The 19,768-nt window shown below is 48.6% G+C and overlaps 1 protein-coding gene across 2 annotated transcripts in view; it reads right to left on the reverse strand.

The window, feature by feature from the left end:
- PRKCA (protein kinase C alpha) overlaps positions 1 to 19,768 on the reverse strand; it is a 414,550-nt gene that overhangs the window by 30,540 nt on the left and 364,242 nt on the right. For both annotated transcript variants that reach the window (XM_053568365.1, XM_053568364.1), the window contains exons 9-13: positions 16,593 to 16,730; positions 15,669 to 15,842; positions 13,479 to 13,570; positions 10,834 to 10,896; positions 9,703 to 9,841 (exon numbers count right to left, since the gene is read on the reverse strand). In XM_053568365.1, coding sequence (XP_053424340.1) covers positions 9,703 to 9,841; positions 10,834 to 10,896; positions 13,479 to 13,570; positions 15,669 to 15,842; positions 16,593 to 16,730 — 606 coding nt within the window. The remainder of the gene's footprint in view (positions 1 to 9,702; positions 9,842 to 10,833; positions 10,897 to 13,478; positions 13,571 to 15,668; positions 15,843 to 16,592; positions 16,731 to 19,768) is intronic.

A 19,768-nucleotide genomic window follows, 5' to 3' on the forward strand; every position in this document is an offset into this window, starting at 1 on the left:
GAGAGACTTCACTCCAAGGTCACTTGGAGAGGATGGGGCTTCAGAAGGCTTCTAACTTCTGACTGCTCAGAGAGGACAGCACAGTAAGGTTTTTGATGCTTCTGGCAATAATAGCAGTCACCAACATCACTACCATAGGTGTGTGCTGTGAGCCAGGCTCTTCAGCCCTGTTAGTTCACTTAACATTAAGACCATTTCAAAGATGAAAAGAGGCACAGAGAGGTTGAGTAGCCTGCCCACAGTTATACAGCTAGCAGGCAGCTGGGGTTTGAACCCTGGTCTTTGGCTTTGGCACACGCATTCTTCAGTCTGGCTCTGAAGGCTCTTTCTCGACAGACCCCATGAGAGTGTAAGACGTATGTATGGAGACTCATCCTCCTGTTCCTGGCTGCACTTGAACTGGACTCCACACTCCTTTCCACGCTGTATTTACTCACCAACCCTAGGAGCCCACATTTAAATAAATGGCCTGACCACAAAAGACCAAGGCTGTCATTACCAAAGTTCAGAGCCCTTACACATAAAATAAGCTCAAATCCTTTTCTTACACTATCTCTCCTTACCACGTCCCAGTGACCAGGACAGCCAGGTTTGACTAAGAATTCATGACTAAGATTTCACTTGGCCCACCTCCCTGGTCTTCCAGGTCCTCCATCTCAGCCATGAGAAGCCTGTGCACCCTGGCCTGCCTAGACGAGCTCCGCCCCACTGTACCCTGCACACTGCTGCCCCTGTTCTCTCTATCAGGGCACACCCCAGCAGGGTGGTATCCACAGGAAGGATGGATCTGAGGACTCAGCCTGTTGTCTAGAAGGGGAGGAGGTGCAGGTTCTGAGGGGGCAAGTGGAGGCTAACCCTGTGAGGACAGCCCACCAATGTGGGGTTGGCAACTGCAACCCGTAGGTCAAACCCAGCCTGCCTTCCGTTTCTGTACAGCGTGTAAGGTAAGCATGGATTTTACATTTTTGAATGTAAAAAGGAAAAACATAAAAAAGACCGTATTAGCCTTTTGGCCACAATAGCTGCTCAATTATGCCTCTTGGGAAAATCTAACATTTAGATTTAGGAAAAGCCTAAAATAGTTTCTATCTAGCCTCTTGTACAGAAAATGTGCTGACTCCCCCCACCCCCCACAAAAAACACAGGGCAGGGGACCCTCTGCCTGGGTCCTCACTGCCTTTGACCTATAGAACGTGGTAGAAATGGCCCAGTTACATTCCACGTAGAGCCTGAGGGAGCTTGTGGCCAGCACCACACCAAGGAGCTCAGGATGAACTACTGAGTGATAAGTGACCACGTGGAAGGATCAGGCTAGAACCCAAGGGGCCTTGGCCCAGGCCAACAACCACCGGCCACCCTGGATGCCCCAGCACCAGCAGAGCCCCGGAGGAGCCGTGACAGCCAAGTCCTGATGGGAGTCCAGACTGGGAGAATCGCAGTGTCACACAATTGTGGTTTTTAGCCACTAAGTTCTGGGGTGGTCACAGAGCAGTAGATAATTGAGACAACTGCCAAATAATGAGCAAAGATTTACCGAGCGCTCCCTCTGAGGCCAGCTAAGCTTGTCACGGCAAGACCCACCCGCTCCCCAAAGTCATACTCTGAGGAAGGTTCCATGATTATGCCTATTGACGAAGAGCAGAGCAGTCGCCACCTGCAATCAATCAGGGAGCCTTCCCTTCAGGGGTGACAATTAAGACCACATGGGGTTAACATACAGGAGAACCCAGTGAATCTGGAATTGAATGCATTGTCCTCAAGCCTTCTCTGCATGGCCTAATCGCCTCTCTTTGAGGGGTTCTCAGACTCCACCACAGCAGCCCTTGTCACTGGGGTCTTCTCTGGGGCTGGGCAGGTATTTGTGGGTCCCCATGGAACCCTACTATCTCAGGCCTCCTCTGCCAAATCCAGGGAGATGTGCAAAATGTTAATTGTAAATCAGACCATGTTTTGCTTTTGTAAAATGTGCTCCTGTGTACAATGCGTGCAATGAAAAAGCAGCCACATTTTCGGCTCAAACTTTCACCAGAAAAAGGTATTCATTTTATGTATGTAGATACAAAATATTTACAAAACATTCTCTATGTGTGGGTCATCTCTTTGTAAAATTTTGTACTGAATATTTTGTAAATAAAGGTCTGCTTAGCTACTGTTTCCCATTTTCCCCATGTATGGCGACTTTGGGGTCACCCTGTAGGAATACTACCCCATGTATAACACGCACCTTTATGTTCCCTCAAAAATTTGGGCAAAAAAGGGCACATGATACATGGAAAAATACAGTATTTGTGTAGTTTGTGTAGTCAAGGAATGAAGCAGGAGTTAGGAACTAATTCCATGACTGTAAGAGCTTTATTCCTGGAATAAAAGAATTTCTAGAACCAGGAAGCCTCAAAGTGTAGTGGGTCTTTACACATGTGTTTGGCAGCAGAGTAGTGAGTGAGCTGCACCCTCAGAGGGGAGACCAGCCACCCAGGGGTCAGGGCAACAGGCCTGCGCTCTGAGGCTGGATGATCAGCATCCCGGCCCTGCCACTTGCCACCTACGAGCCCTGGGCAGGTCACTCTCCTCTCCAAGTCTCCTTTTCCTTGCCTGTAAAGTAGGAAATGATACCACCTATCTCAGAGGACTGTTGTAAGAACACAATGAGATAACAGGTCTCAGAAGCGTGACACAGAGCACAGGATGAACAAATGTCAGGACTCTCTCTCAAGACACCCACCTCCTCCCACCACCGCCTGGGCAACTTTACTAAGAGGTGAAATAAAGCTCAGAAATCTCTGACCTATTTTCACCAGATTTAAGCAAATCCTTACATGAAAGGGCCAATGAATGCCGGCCGCAGAATATCAGAAGTAAAAATTTACCCGCGCATTACTGGGGCTCTGAAAATAAGTAGCGGGCCCACAAAGAGCAGCTCATTTGCATTCTTAGGGTGATGCTTTCTCTGGGTGGCATCTGAGCCAGGTGACAGTCACTGCAGGGAGAAGCTGCTTGGTCCTGGGTTCAAAGCCCGAGTCTGCCTTCAGTTGGGCTGTGGGGAAAATGAACGAATTTCTTTGCACCTCTGTTTTATCACCTTAAAGTCAGAATTAACTCAAGATTGAAAAAAGAAAGTAAAGGAGGGGCTCAGCCCCAGTTTAGGAGACAGCAGGCTGCACAGAGGGGCAGGGAAATCACGAGCAGCTGGTTATTTCTGGAGGAAGAGCAGAGGGGAGTCAGGAGACGGGAAGGGCCCCCCACCTCAGTCCACAGTATCACAGAAGCTCCAGGGAACAGGTATAAACTGATTAAACTCTCAGGCCGGGAGAATTATGAGACCAGTTAAAGAGCTGCAGGCAGACAATAACATACAGGAGATAACATAGCCAACATAATCTCTAGAAAAGAGCCGAGAATTGCACAATTTAAGGAAGACTACAAAGGAAAGCCCGGCGCTGGCTCCCAATCTCTCTCTGAGGCTGGAGCGCGGCTGCTTCATTTCTCTTGTAATGTTGGAGTCATTGGACCATGACCCCACATAGAGCCAAAATTGCCCTTTGATAGAAAGCAAGCTGCCCTTTGGTTTTTCATTCTTTCTCTCTAATTGAGTGCTTTTCTTCGCTCCTGCCTGCGCCAGGCGGGCATGGGGCCTGCGGTTCAGAAGCGGCGGATCTGAGAGGGGCCATTGCTGCGCTGATGGGCTGTTTTCTCTCCGTATCTCATTTTCCCCCTTTTCTTCTCAGTTTGCCAAGCCCTAATTTACTGCCTGACTGCTTGGCTGTGTGAGTTATTTGCTCATTGCATTTTTAGACCTGCTTTTGTTTTCTAGCCCTCTATACCTTCCTTTCTCCAGAGGCCAGAAAAAGTCTCTGGAGACAGCATAGTGCTATTGGGGGGACCTGGGCTGATGTCCCATCACCTGCAGACACTCAGGTCCCTCGCCCCTCCTCTGCACTGTGTCTTGTCCTGTGGCACCAGCCCCACAACTGCAACGGCTTTGGAAGTCACCTGCCAGTAAGGAGAGTTCCAACCCTCTCAGTCCTACCTCTGCGTCTCTCTACTGCAGCCACACTCAGGAACGTGGTGCCCTAGAGCCTCACCAAGCCCTGACCCAGGCGCCAGGAGGTGGGCGCACCTGCAAACACAAGCCGGAATTCTGCCCTGTGGAGCTCAGTGGGACAGACAGAAGTCACTCCAGGAGCATATCCTTGACCCTCAGAGGGGAACGAGTACCCTGGAAGGACAGCAGGAACAGGGTCGGCAGTGATGGTGGGGCTAGAGGTTTGAGGGTTTAAACAGGAGGCCTCCCCAAGGTGACCTCTGGGCTGAGGCCTGAAGGAGGTGATGAGGGAGCCACACCAGTGCCTAGGGTGGGACACGGTGGGTGGGTGGACAGGAAGAGAAGCAGCCCTGAGGAGGGGGACAGAGGGTCTGGCAGTCTGGGGTAGAGAGGGAGCCCACAGAGCCAGGCAGGAGAGCAGGGTGGGCAAGGCCAGGGGGCAGAGAGGAGCTGGAAGGGAGCGGGGGAGCGGGTGACACAGGGGCTTGGGTCCTTGAGGACTTTGGCTTCCCCAGATGCCCGATTCACAACCCTGCTCATGGTGCCCTGCCCCGCCCCACCCTGCTCTCAACCCCCTCCAGTTCCCCCATTCCTACTGAACAGTCCATGGGCTTGTTGGGACCCTGGTTCTTCCCTCCTCCTGCTCTGACAGACACTTGGCCCGAGTCCTGCTTCACACACCTGGTCCCTTTACCTGGCCAGTCACTTCCGGGGGAGAGTTTTGTTTATTTAGAGACAGGGTCTTGCTCTGTCACCCAGGCTGGAGTACACTGGCACCCACATAGTTCACTAAAGCCTCGAATTTCTGGGCTCAGGGCATCCTCTTGCCTCAGCCTCCTGAGTAGCCTGGATCATAGCTGTGAGGCACTGTGCCCCGGCCAGGAGACTCTTTGCAGCATCTGCCTCCTCCTGGGCCCCAGCCCTGGGCACCCCGTTCTTTCCCACTTGGACTAAGGAAATCCACTGGCCATCCTCCTCCCCACGTAGTCCTGGCCCAGGGTCTCTACTCTCCCATGCTGCTTCCTGTGGTGGCTCCTCCCAACCATCATCCTGCCCCTCCGCCAGTGCCACCTTCCTGGGACAACCCTCCGAAGACGCAGAGCAGCCAGGAGGGGGATGGCAGCTTCCTGCCGCCTGAGGGCTCATGCTCCTCATCGTCCTCCTGTGCTCTCCACTCCTGCTCCTGCATAAGGTGGTATGTTCTCTCTCTCCCCCTCTGTCTGTCACCAGCTCCTTGGCCCAGATCCTCCCGCACCCGCCTCCTGGGCCCCAAAGGTCCCTGCACGTTCTGAGCTCACGAACTTGCTTTCCCTGGAGCCCAGCACCCACAGCTTGCTAGCTCTTCCCCTCCCTCTCTGCACACCCCTTGCTCTTTCCCTCCTATCCCTAACATGCTCCATCAAAGGAAACCCAAGACCTCCTTTCGAAGAGAATCACCGCTGATGGCTCACTGGCTAAATCTCACCTGTATACATTTCTTTTGCTATATATTGGGGCCAATTTGGAACAATTAAGTGAATTTTACATAAAAATGCAGACACTGGGCTGCTGTTACAGGCACTGAGGGGCTGGCATTCTTGTAGGGCTGGGATGCAGAAGCCGTGTCCCCGAGAGAGCAGTCAGCTCCCTGAACCTACTCTGTCCCCAACCTCACAGAGTCTGCCCATCTGCTTGCAGCAGCTGGCTGCAGGAAGGGCAACCACGCCCTCAAATTTCTCCCCTGGTGATGTTAGCTGTGTTGGGGGTGCCATCTGGTAGCGCCAGGAGGAATGCTGTTGTGTCCATCCTTCCAAATCCAAACCTCTCCTGGGCTTTAGTCATGAATTTCTAACTACCTCCAGCCCCAAGGTTCTCCTTGCAACTCAGCTCTTCCTCTGGGCTCACCTTCCTGGCCAAACAGCCCCAGACCAGGAACAGGACGTGCTGCCAGATCACCACTGGTTCTTAAGGGATCTCCCCAGTGTCATCAGCTGGATGCAATTCTGTCACTGTGTCTCAGATCAATGACCCCTGATTCCAGTTTAGATGGGTGGACGTCCAGGAAAAGATGGTTTAGGGGTGTCCTGCTTTCGTCCCATCTCTCTGGACACAGTGTAACATGTGAAAATCATGTGCAGGTTCCACGGTCAGAATGCCCCAGGTCCAAATCCCACCTGTGCCTATTAACCAGCCGTGTGACCTTGGCAAGTCACTGAGCCTCTGCTCATGTCTACAGTGTGATGAACAGAAGTGCTGGGGGGTTGGCCCGGAGTGGACAGTCAGGACGTCCCGGGGCCCTCTCTGCGTGGGTCTAACACGGCCCCTGCCATAGCAACAAGGCATGTGAGGACGATTCCATGTGGCACATTTCACTCAAGCTTTGCTCCCACTGCAGCTGGGGCCACCCGAAGGGACACGGCCAGAGACCAACACGTCTCCTGCCAGGAATGAGTGCGAAGTGCTGGTGCCCAGAGTCTGATCGTTGGCTTGTGGGCTAAACTTGACTCGTGAGTGGATCACACCGCCCAAAATGACTTTCGGGGGGGTTAAATCCAGAGGAAGCTTTTGTTGGGCCTTCTCAAGGACTCTCACTGACCCCGAAGGACTCTTTCTATGTGAAGCAAAGAGCAGCCTTCACATGAGCTTCAGGAATTGTTTCCTGATCGGGGTCCTTCTGTGGGTGTCAGTGTCCAGTCTAAAATCCCCTCTGTTAGTGGCATTTTCCGCCTCACTGTATTTGCGGGGTAAGGAGATGCTACAGTATTAATCGATTTCAAGGGTTTTGATCAAATAGCCATAAATATTTAAGCCTTCGTCTTGCCTATTAAGGGAAATGCCATCTGAGATAATTATTTTGCCTCCGCTTGACAGGAACATTTACATAGAGGACAGGATTAGTTTAACCTTTGAGTGGATTCTGAAACCTTGAACCTGTTTGGTCTTTCTCTAATTTGCAAGTATTCCTGTGGCCAGGTATGCTAAATTCATGAACAATTACAAGGAAAAAATGCTGGCAAAAGGTGAAAAGACCTAAAATGATTTTTGATTGATTTCCCAAAGCAGTGTGGCTTATATTTTCAATGCAAGTCAACTGAAATCTAAACATGGATTGTGATTCCTGCTCGTTGATATGAATGACACCTCTGTAAGCACAGGGAGGGCAGGGACCCTGTCTGCCTGATGGCACTACGCTGGGCACAGGAAGCACACAGAATGCCGTGTGGACACGTGAACGGCTCAGGTTTTGAGCAGGATAGTGGAGGGAGTGGTGCAAAGGCCTGGGGATAACCCAAGCTTGGGGCTGAAGCCTCCTTCTGGCAATTCTCAGTGATGTGTCCTCAGACACAGTCTAAGTCACCTCGCCTAAAACATCATGTCACTGCCCCTATGAGCTTTTATGGGGATTAAATGAGGAGAAGTTTATACTGTCCCTGGCACACAGCAGACCATACAAATGACTGCTCGTGCAGTGGACGAAGGCTTCAGATGCAAAGGTATTTAAGTGACAGCACATTATTCTCTGTGTATGAAGAGTCCAAAGTCACCAAGATATGTTAGAAGTGTGTTCCGGTGTGTCTAGTGGAGGAGAGAGTTGTCCAGAAGGCAATGCCCTCATAATGAGTAAGACAGACTGAAAAGTCCCTTCTTCCCCAGAGATGTCAACCTTAATCCCTGGAACCTGCAAATATGTTACCTTTATGCAGTAAAAAGGGCTGTACAGGTGTAAGGGAAGGATCTCAACATGGGGAGATGATCCTAGACATTTTGGTGGGCTCAAAATAATTCCAAAGATCCTTGTGGAAGGCAGGAGGGAGGCGGGAGGGCAGGAGCTGAAGACAGAGAGAGATTGGAGGATGCTACGGTGCACAGCGGATGGAAGTAGCACCGTGGGCCAGGAGTGCAGGTGGCCTCTGGATGGTGGAAAGGGCAAGGGGGCGCACCCTCCCCTGAAGCTTCCAGAAGGAACCAGCCCTGCTCACTATTTGACTTTAAGTCAGTAAGACTAATTTTGGACTTCTGACCTCTACAACTGTAAGATAATAAGTTTGTGTTATGTTAAGCTGCTACATTTGTGCCTATTAGGAAACTCATGTCACGAGTAATAGGAAACTCATGTCACGAGTAATACTGAACAAATAGACAACCTTTAATTACAGGGAAAATTTCACCTCTGCTGGACACTGTTATACGCACTGTTACTAGGTAGCAGGGGTGTCACTGGGCACAGGAAGCTCTCTGTTGGATCAGCAGAGACCTGGTCTTAATGGAGCCAAAGTTTAACGCCACCTTTATTCCTAAAAATACTGCCATTCCCTGTCACTAAACTTTTACGGGGTCTGCTGGGCTGTCAAATGAAGCCTGCACAGCTCATAATTACAGCCTGCCTACAACCTGCCAGCTAGCAGAAAGCTTCAGAATAGATACTGTACCAAGAGGTTGTATTTTTTATTGTACCATCTCTCTGTCATGTTTGAAGAATCTGACTATTTAAGTTCACGATATGTCTGTAGGTACTAACAAGTGAGTTCTTTTAGGGGAAAAATCCTAATGAGTTATGTACCAAGATAATATGTCACCTTTGGCCATGTAATTCAGAATCTAAGTTTCGAAGTGAACTGTTTCTACGCTGCCTAGGAACATAACTCATGAAAAGGGGCTTAGCAAAAGCATAAAAATCAGCTTCCCCTTCGGAGTGACTACTGCTGAGGGTCTACTAGGTGCAAAATGTTGTATTAAGCACTTGGGTCCTCACAGTGATCCCACAGGGAGGATATTATTATCTCCAACTTGCCACTGAAGGGGAGGGTTCAGAGAGGTTAAGGGATGTCCCCCAGTTCCCATAGTCTGTACATAACAGAGTTAGGTTTGGGGCTCCCATTGATCTGACTTCTGAGCTTGTGTCTTTTCACTAGACCTACTGACAAATGCCTGGGGCAGTATGTTGGAAAAAAACGGATATGCTGCTAACAGCTCAAAGTGGTCCTGGGAAGAGTTGAGGCTGGCCCAGCTTTGAATTCATGGCTTTTCACCACCTGGAGTTCAGTTGGGAAAAGACTATTGTATCCACAGGTCTGTGAGTGGACAGACCGTGGGCTGTACAATGACCCAGGTCTATAACCCGTTCTGTCATTGGCATGTAGGATGCTTCAGAAAATAGGAAAAAAAATTCCTCAGTGTTTAAAAAAAGAAAGCATAGTATGGCCACTGCAAGAAAGATGTAAATCTTGGAACCACTGTGCTTATAACCAAACTGATAACATCACAATGTGTAGTCTAGAACAATAATCTCTCCGATGTTGCTAAAAAGCCATCACTGTACCACCTTCTAACCCAGCTTTCCCAGGCGGGATACTTTCACGAATAACTCCCTCCACCTTGTGTGTTTCTCAAATTGTTTTGACCACAAGCACCTAAGAAATACATTTAACACCATGCAAATGCAATTGGCTCATGTCGATGTGTAACAAAAACAAGAGTTCCAGAAAGCAAGACGTGGCCTTGCTGTGTGCCATGAGCTCTCCCATTTCCTTTTCTATTTTAGTCTATTTTGTCTAGTTTCGTCCGTTTAGTGGGCATGACCCACACGTTGACTTAGTGATTTACTGATGACCCTGCCCCATGAGGGGGCTGTATTTACAGTTTGAAAATTCTGGTCTAGAAAGGAGAACTGGGTTCCCTACCTCCGGGGCAATGTAATCTGGAGTCCCACAGAAGGTCCTGGTTGTGACTCCATCCATCATGTGTTCCTTGCACATCCCAAAGTCTGCGATTTTGATATGTCCTTCTGAATCCAACATGACATTATCTAACTTCAGATCCCTGCAAGCAAACAGGTTAACTTCAGAGTCTTTCCAAACCACGTGTGGTTTGTTCTGGAGCTGGTGAAATAGAAGGATATTTGAATAGCCACCATCTCAGTGGCATCTTGAGATGGAGGGCGGTGGCCACAATTATTATATTTTTCTATCTCCAGAGCCTAATATTGTGCCTGGGTCAGCGTAGGTGCTTAGATGGACACTGAATGAACAAATGGCTGAACTAGTGACCCCCACCTTGGCCGTGCCGGTGAACGCAGAGATCCCAATTTAGCAGTTTGGGGGACATGTCAGTCATCTGATTTATTGATATCCCACACAGGGGTGGGAGGGGTGTCTGCCACACAACGCGAGTGGCCACATCATGGGTTTAGAATGACTTATTAGGTCACACACGTGCTCCTCCCATTCTGCCTGGTACTACCCTGCTTCCCCGAAAATAAGACAGTGTCTTATATTAAGGTGTGCTCCCAAAGATGCGCTAGGTCTTATTTTCAGGGGACGTCTTATCTTTCCTGTAAGTAGGTCTTATTTTCGGAGGATGTCTTATTTTTGGAGAAACAGGGTACACGTCCTTTCAATTATTCTTCAATTAACACTGGAAAATATTCTTTTTCTTTGGCACCAGACTTAAACCACAGCCAATAACAGGAAGAATTTAACTGGATAGTTTTTTTCCTTGCCTCCCCCCAGTCCCCTGTGTTCTTCTTTTGCTGAGCACCAATAACAGAAATTCAGTTTCCACTGTTCCTTGACCTCCATTCCAAATAAAAGGCAGAGGAAGGAGCTGTCAGTGGAGAGGAAAACAAATTCTCTTGTGGAAAGTAGACATGCATTACAAAATCTCTGAGGTCTGGAAATCATCAGGTGGCTCTGATTTGCCTCAAGGCTGCAGAACAGAGGTGGGTTCCAGTAGGTCTCTCTGACCCGGCGGGGTGATCACCACAGATTGACCTGCACACAGAGGTTATAAGGTAGGAGAGCTGTGATACACACCTGTAGATTATTCCTCTTTTATGGAGAAAGAACAAGCCAATGGAAATCTCTGCCGCATAGAATCTGCAAAAGAAAACGTGTTTCAGGTTTCCTGATTGCTTCTCTGGTCTCCTTGATACTTTTCGCCCTCAAGTACGGGCATACAGAGATCCAAGAACGTGAGACGCAGAGGTTTTCGGAGGTCGGTGTCAGCTCTGCCAACCTCCAGCCTTTCCCTCTGCCTCCTCGTCACCCCAATTCACCCCAGAGCGACACAGCTAATAAAGTGAGATGGTTTTATTTTTATTGTCAGAGGAAGGTGAACAGGTAATTCACTAACCATGAAGTCATTTCTAATACAATCATTTCAAGAGTGGATGCTTGTTAGACTGTTCTAAGTCATGAATATGGTTCAGAACATTTCTGTTTTCCCATTCATGGACAGAATACACAGGGTGTTTGAAAATACAGTTACTCCCTGGAAGACTCAGTGTAGTGGGTGAGGCCTCTCTAGTTTATTCATTCCCCTCAAATGCTGGAATAACTGAAATACACACCATAATTTATTGCTGAGTTTACCCTTCTAAATAATTCATAAAAAGCGGTCATTACTATCACTTCAAAATTCTTAATAGGTAAATATCTGAAACTCAGACTAAATGCAGAAGGATATTAAAAAATCTGCACAGCATTTAGGAGCCTTTGAAGTCTTGAGAAGCCACAAGACTGTGGCTGTGCAAAATCACACCCAGGAGGGTTAAAACAAGCTCACGTGTTTACAGGAGCAGAGGAAAAAAAGCTTGTGATCAGGACCAAACTGAAAGGGAGCTGCCTCTGAAGGCGAGGGGAGGAGGGAACGCCAGGGAGAAGAGATGGGATTATAGGTAAGTCGCACCTTATTTTTCATGCTTTTGTGTATTTCTTTAAAAATAAAAATAAAAACAAAACACCTTTTCTGCAACCCCAAAACAATGAAAGAGTATTAGATAGACACATCTTTGTAACATAGAGGTGGGTATTTTGCTATATGCCCTTTACAGCTCTGTGCTATTGCTTTATTTTATAATCCGAGTGTTTTAAGGCTTTATAACTACAGCATAAGAGACGGGATAAGCAAAGGCATTTTTTAATGATAAAGTAAAAATAAAGGCACAAAAATCTCCCTAAACATTTTTTAAGCTTGCTACCAAAGAATTCCCTGCTCTGCCCTCAGTTAACCTTCCCTAGAGCAGATAATCCCCACATGGACCAAACATTCTTCCGAGTTATCATTGAACATCAGCCAGGATCCTATTACTAGCTGCTACCGTGACTCACTGGGGTGCATGCCCGCTATGTGTCCTCAAGGTTAGGGAAATAAAGCAGACTTGCTTTTGTCCAGTTTGCGGAGACTTCCTGGCTCCTGAGAAGTGGGAGGACATTTCAAGCATCAGAGTCCCTGCATCCCTGCCTACCACGAACAAGTCCCCCATCTTCACTGGAGTTGACAGACATTCTCTCCTGTGCTGGGGGGCTCCTGTGTCCTGGCACTGGAGGGACATTCCAGTGGAATGCTCCCAACTGAGCTTCCCCAAACCACCTCCTTCTCGGTGGCTGTGCCCAGCCAAACCCAAAATGGGGCCTCTTGTGAAGAGATTTCTCTTTTCTCACCCCCTTGGTCTCCAAGTCCTCCTGGATGTTTCTGAAGGACATTTTCCAAGGTCAAGCCCTAACTTCGGCTCTATCCCTTCTCCCCTACAAAGGCTCCCATCCCTCTTTCCCTCTTTCCTCAGCCAGAGGGCTCTGTGAAAACTTAACCTGTTGGTGTCAAGTCCCAACCAAGCCCCTTCCTTCTACCCCAGCCAAGTTCGTCCTCCAGGTCCTTCACCTGCAGCTGCTGCCCAGACCCACCAAAACCCTGTTCCATCTGCTGTACACGCTGAGCTGAAGGCCAGTCCCGGGATTTGCAGCTTTTCAAATCTCTTCTTGGAAGGCTCTTCAGGTTCAGGATTTCCTGAGGATGGCCCCCTCACTCCCTTACTTTTATGGGGGGCTTGTGTGGTACACACACACTCTGTGTGTGCCTCTAAAGTTATAACGAGGCATTATCATTACTGTGTGGCTCCCAACTCCAGGTTAAAGCGGAGCTCCCCCAGGCAGGGGCACATCATTCCTTTCACACTCACGGTGGCTAACTGATGCACAGAGGGTGTGAGATAATCTTTTGCTCATTAGATAAGTTGATTCCATCAACAAGGTTCAAACTGGGTGACAAGGGAATACGCCAGCACCTCCAATTTTGGGAAATAGAATAAGCCACTCCTTTGGAAACATCTAGATCAATGATTTTCAACAGATACGCTGGAAAACTTTATAGATCGTTAATTAAATTATCTTCAAAAGAAGTTCAAAGCACCATTAAGTATATTCTTATTTTTTACACTTTTCTTTTTGATCAACCCAATTTAAGTGTGCTGAAGTTGTTTAGCTGTAGGTTCAAGTGTGCCGTGAGATAAGAAAGGTTGAAAAAACACTGATCTAGATGGATCCTGCCCATATATCTGCCCCCTTGGAATGTTACAGGGCTCAGCTCCAAACTGGGTAGAATCCCACTTGCACATTTCACCCAGTAGAAGTTCCCAGTCGGGAGTACTGGGTTACCTAAATCAAGGGACTTAAATACTCACACTGCTTGTGGCTCCTTAAATTTTCCTACTTGCTGAATGTGGTACATGAGGTCCCCACCGTTGACATATTCCATGACAAAGTACAGCCGATCCTGTGGACCAAGGTTCAGTAGGTCAGCAGGGCCCCTCCCCGGCCAAGTGCTGCCCCCACCCTTCACAGGCCATACTTCGCTTTCTCATTAATAAAATGTGGGCCGCACAGGCAGATCCGCTCAGCGCAGAGCTCTTCGAAATTTTTTTCCCCAAGAAAAGAGTAAGTAATAAGCCCTATTGCCCGAGGGCCTTGGGAATTATAAACTCATTACATAACTTTGAAATAATGGCTGTCAAGGTCTCTGCTCCTTCTGGTTATACACAGTAATGGACTTGAATATTCTTCCCCATTTCCCTCCACACATTTCTAAGCAAGAGATGGTGTGAAGAATCCGCATCAGCTAATTATCTCATTTTAACTAGTGCTTCTCCATGGCCTGCATGTTTAAAGGCTGGTTTGCAGTGTCTAGGAGGCGTGCCAAATTAACGGAGCAATGTGTTTAAACGGATGCTCCTGAAAACACATCTCTCGGGCTGGGCTGGGCTGGGCTGATGAATTATACATGCTTAATGATATTTGCTGGGCAAGGAGAGATGGGACTACTGATGAGGGGCCTAATCAAGTGTTCTTTTGCATCCATAATCCACCCATTTTATTTTCTATGTCACTGATATGCTAAGGGTTGGCCCCAAAAAGGGCATGTATCAGGACTCAAATAAATCTGCGTATTTGTGAGGACATAGTGCTGAGACAGATGGGGAGGTTGAAGGGTTTCACAGCAAAATATCGACAACCAAGGAGAAAGCCGACCTCTGCTCTCTGCTGGAAGACATTGTCGTTTCACGGAGATTATTAAACATTAAAGGGCTGCGTAGGGAGAAAAAAAATGATAAGGCCAGTGCTAATAGCCAGGGAACAGCTCTGGTAGTGCCGATCTTTAGCTCTTCTGTTACGAACTTTAATTTCATCTTCATTTCTTTATTTTGGGGCTTTCCAGAACTGAATCAGGGTAAGGAGAGTTACACCCTCCAGGCTGAGATGCTGCGCTATGGTTCTCTCTTCCTGGAATGATACACTTGTTGCCCTGGTGTGACTGGATTCAGAGCTCACGGAAGCTGCCACCAGCGCTCACACGCTCCTGTGCCTGGCTCGGTGGCCTCTATCACACACCTTGAGGTTCTGGGAGGCTGCACTGCCATTTTTAGATTCTAAACTCCAAAAGCACTGAGGGGTGCCTCCCAAGAGTTTTTGAAGGGAGATATGAAACAGAAAGTCAATTTCTGACTAACAGGCAGTTGAAAATAGGAATAATCATAACAGCTGCAGTTATAGCCATGATTAGTGAATAAAAGGGACCTTCTTGGAGGAGCGGAAAGCCTGTCTCTGACAATGCCTTGCTGTGGTGCCAACTAAATGTCTTTATTTCTTGTAGGCCACTTCAAAGCCCCACAACTGACTGATTAGTGCTTTGGAATTTTCTTTTCTGTCCTCTGTTTAGTTTTACTGTATGACAGGAGTCAGCAAACTTAATCTGCAAAGAGCCAGATAATAACTATTTCAGGTTGAGTAGCTCCTATAACTACTCAACTCTATCTCTGCGACCATGGATGGCAGGTAAATAAACGACCATGGCAAGGCCCCCCAAAACTATGGATGCTGAGTTGGGAGGGGCATCTAGTTTTCAAGTGTCATAAAATATTATTCTTCCAATATCTCCCCCCCCACCGCCTTTCTTAGAACTCAGGGCTACAGAGAACAGGCCGCACTCAGTCCGCCACCCCCATCGTGTGGCACTGAACGACACTTGTTCACAGAATCACGTTTCCCAATGTTATGATGCCATGCTTGGCAGCTAAACCACTGGTCTTAACAATCTGTGAGTTATTTCACTGTTTCTGTATCTCCAAGTCTTTGTGCATTACCTAGAATGAAGCAAACCTTTCATGTAACTGTCCACTGAATTAAATAGCATGAACGTGAGGCCTCTAAGCAGAGGACATCACACAGGCAGAGGGACAAGAGGCTGTGCCCTGTCATCTCTGCTTGGCATCACATGACACCTCTCTCCAGCTCTCTCCATGAGAACAAGGATGCAGAGATACTCGGGCTCAGGCACAGCCCTGAGAGCACGCAGGGACACACCCCGGGGTCCTTACCACCGTCTGGAAGCAGGAGTGCAGCTGCGTCAGGAACGGGGGCTTGTCCAGCAAGGCCAGGACGCGCTTTTCCACCATGGTGCACTCCACGTCATCATCTTGAATCACCACGTCCTTCTTCAAGATTTTGATTGCATACAGCTCTTCCGTCCCCTTCCTGTCGGCAAGCATCACCTAGGGACAGACGGAGAATGACCTGCACCTCTGAGCATCCATCCACTCCCGGGGATGAAACCAGGCAGGTGACGGGTCAGCGGTGGCTCGTGGAAATGTGTACTGTGTGATATACAAAGATGGTAATGAAGTTTACATGCAAATTTTGAAGTATCCCACAACACCACAAATTAAACCTCGCCAGCATTTGTAGAACTTCTAAGCTGTTGAGATTTGTATGGCGTGTAGGCCGTTGATACACAATGGTACAAATTTGGCTGTGAAAATGATTTATACTCTATATCCTATCCTGAGGTTAGTCTGGAGGAACAAGTTGACTGACCTTTGTAATTTCATGAGTCAGGAACCCAGACAAAGGCTCAAAATCAGTTCCTGGAACTATCGTGAGATCTGGGCCCACAGAAGGCAAAGGGAGAACTCCGGGTGGCTTTATTGAAGACCCCGCTTCAGAATCTCATAATGGTCACATTTGCTTACTACAAGTTAATTTTTAGTTCTGCAAATTATTCATTCAGACATTTCAGAGCACCCCTTTCTCTTCTGAACTCTGAGAAAGGGTGATGCACAGTGACTCCACCGTAGCTTTTTAGGTACAGTTGTTTTTAATGAAATGAAGTAGGAAACACCCAAGGAAATATGTACGAGCCACAGGGAAATCTAAAGGGCTGTTCCAGAAAACTTGGGGAGAGTGAAACTGATCCAACATTCTCTTCAAAAGCCCCTCCACTTCCCCAATAACTGTCTTCTTACCTTTCCGAAACTCCCCTTCCCCAGCACCATGAGGAAATTGAAGTCACAGAGTTTCACTCGGTCAAGGTTGTTAGAAGGTTGTTTCCTGTCTTCCGAAGGACTGATTACTTTATTACCAGCAGGGCCGAGCTTGGCTTTCTGAACAACAAGCACAAATGTGGAAAGCATGGGTCATATTTCTGGGAAAGGACTGACAGAGCAAAGCACAGGTGCGTCTGAGCTTGAGGCTCGCTTGGAGGTGGGATGGGATGAGACAGCAAATTGAGGGTGAGAAGTTACGATCTGTTCATGTACCAGTGGCCACACTTGCCCTGAGGGAAAAGTCCACCAAGTAGCAGAAGATTGCCCTTCCCTAGCACAGCAACTATATCCTCAACCAAGAACCAGCAGGAGAGTCGGCCAAGGGCAGGCTGATTCTAATTCTGGAATGTAAAAGTTAACCTCTTGGGGAAAAAGGAGCTTCAGAGTAAGACTGGTAACATAATAAAGGAAATAAACTGTGTAATGATGTTTTTCCGATTTGTAGATTTTCCCATTTGAAATTAATCTGCATAAAGGAAATTTGTACCCACGCAAAAAGGGAGAAGAATGCCCTCTGGAGAGGAAATGTTTAAATGGCAAGATGTGGGGGATGATTTATTGCTATTTTCAAATGCACAGTAAGAACAGGGCTTCTTTCTATTGTTTTAAAGTTAAAAGAAATAGAGACACCGTGAGAATCAAGTTTCACACACAACGTGTGCTCTGCCCTTGAAGCCTGAAGAGCATCTGGTCAGGGATGTGTGAGCTGCCCAGAGATTTCATAAACAAGACCAGGCCACACAAAGGCCCAGAGGGAGCCATGCCCTCCTGACTCTCCCCAGGGAGTCAAGAGTCCCATGTACTTCGAAGGTAAAAAGTAAGAGGGCTCAATAGAAAAGGGAAGGCAAATGACATCCCAAGGGAGCCCCTGCAGAAACCGGAGGAGCCTCGATCGGGTGGTGAATCCTGCCTCCAGACCCTGCGTGGGGAACATAGGCCTGGCGAGGAGGCAGCTGGCTGCAGGATGCATCAGTTGCTGACAAAGACCCTTGCTTTGGATGCGCTGTCAGAGAGGGTACGCCCCTCCCCAGTCTCCCACAGCAGACTCCACAAGTGTGGGCTCTGGGCTCGGGAGCAGCTGCCAGGCACTCACTCACGTCAACAACTTTGCGGCTACTATGAAGATGGTAAAGGGGTAAGGAAGGCAGTCAGGGGCTTTGTGGTGGGTCAAGGTATGGGTAAGACTGAATCTTAGCTCTAGAACAAAGCACGGACTCGCCATTTTTCTCTTTACCAGCAGAGAAGGCTTACAAGGAGTCCTCCGTAATCCTTCTGTGACCACCAGCATCCCTTTGCCCCACAATTACTGAGTAGGCCCCTGTTGTGCCAGGCTGTGCTGGGGAGACACTGTGTTAGTAGAATGGCCCCGTCGGTGTCTCTGGACTCCTGACGCTAGTGCAGCGCTCGGCACAGGGTTTGCCCTCAATGCCCCCATGTGTCTCAGCTGCTTTGCTGCTGGATGAGGCTTTTCTCTGATAAAAATAACTTGTTTGGGATGGCGCCTGTGGCTCAAGGAGTAGGGCGCTGGCCCCATATACCAGAGGTGGTGGGTTCAAATGCGGCCCCGGCCAAAAACTGCAAAAACAAACAAACAAACAAAAAAACCGCAAAACTTGTTTGTATCATGACCAAACCTCATGTTTTGAGAACATGCTCTGATAAATTGAATGTACCTGTTTAGCAGAGCTATTAAAACGTAGGGGAGAGATGACTGCAATGCTTTTGCTTCAAGGCTGAGAGTATCCCACGTGGCTGCTAGGTGGAGGTCTCCTGCCCAGATGTCAGCGGGGTCTATGTCCTCTCCTGGTTTCACTAGTTTCTCTGACTGAGAGGATGAGGTCCTGTCCTCTAACAGACCCAGGAGGAGGCTCTCACTCCCACTGTCTACCTTAACCCTCCCACTCCCCCTCAGCCCCTGTGCCAGCCTCGCCAGCCTTCACAAGTTCCCAGATGCCTTCTGCTCCCATCACCCTGCAGAGCGCCTCCTGCAGCCCCTACATATACTCTACCCCTTCTCAATCCCCTTCCACCCCAGTGCCTTGAGTTTTCCCCAAGAACTAACCCATCGCCACCTGACTGTGGGTCTCTGAGGGCAGGCTCCTCATTGCTCCGTCCAGACTCAAAGCCCAGCTCAAGCAGCCCTCTCCATCTCTCTGGAATTTCCAACCCGTGCAGATGCCGTCTGAGCCTTGTCCACATCCCTTAGCTCCGCACACCTGAGGCTGTCTGAGGGCTCAACATCATGGGTCAGTGTGCCGTCAACCAGCCACAACTTTCTGCCAGTCGCGGTCAGGAGCGTGCTGCAGACTCTTCCGCCAGCTCCCGGCAGGACTGAGCTCCAGCTGCCTGTGGTGGTAAAGAGCCTAACAGGTATACTGGCCTGGCTCCCTCTCCTTACCTGGGTCACATTCCTATAGCCAGCTGGGGGCCACTGCGGTTCCCTTCCCCAGTGAATTTGTTTAATGCCTCTTACAATCACCTCTCTACTGCTAATCTAACAGCAGGTCCTACCCAATCTGTCTTCAAGTTACACCATCTCTGGCCCATCCTCTGCTTCCACACCCCACCTGCAGCCTGCTCTCAGGGTAAGTCAGCTGCTGGGGAACCTAAACAAACATGTGCTCCTCCTTCTCTGATTTATTGATCTGTCCTTCCTCACTAGACTGAGATCCTAGAGGTAAGGACAGAATCTTACTCAAGTTTGTATCTTTAGACTGAGTCCCACATGAGGCACACAATCAGAACTCCCGGCATCATCTCCTCCTCCACGTGTTCAGTTAGCACCAGCACTGATGGAATTTGCAGAGCCAACTTGTGGCCAGCACTACTCAGCCAGATGACAAACTTTACTGTAGAAGAGCAGTGATGCTCTTAGGTGGACCACTGCAGACACCCCGCTGCCCCGACTGCGTGCATTTACGCAGCTATAATCTGAGCTTCTCCAGCCATCACTAGTCACACTGGAACAGCCACAGAGAAATGCCGTGAGGACGTTCATGCCTTTAGGGCGGTTGGCCACACAATGCTCCTCTCCAAGGCCTCACTGGACTAGTTTGCTAGGCCAGCAAGCAGAAACCACGCCCTTGGCAGAGTTT

The sequence above is a fragment of the Nycticebus coucang genome, chromosome 18, assembly GCF_027406575.1.
Source record: "Nycticebus coucang isolate mNycCou1 chromosome 18, mNycCou1.pri, whole genome shotgun sequence".
In the NCBI taxonomy this organism is placed as follows: Eukaryota; Metazoa; Chordata; class Mammalia; order Primates; family Lorisidae; genus Nycticebus; species Nycticebus coucang.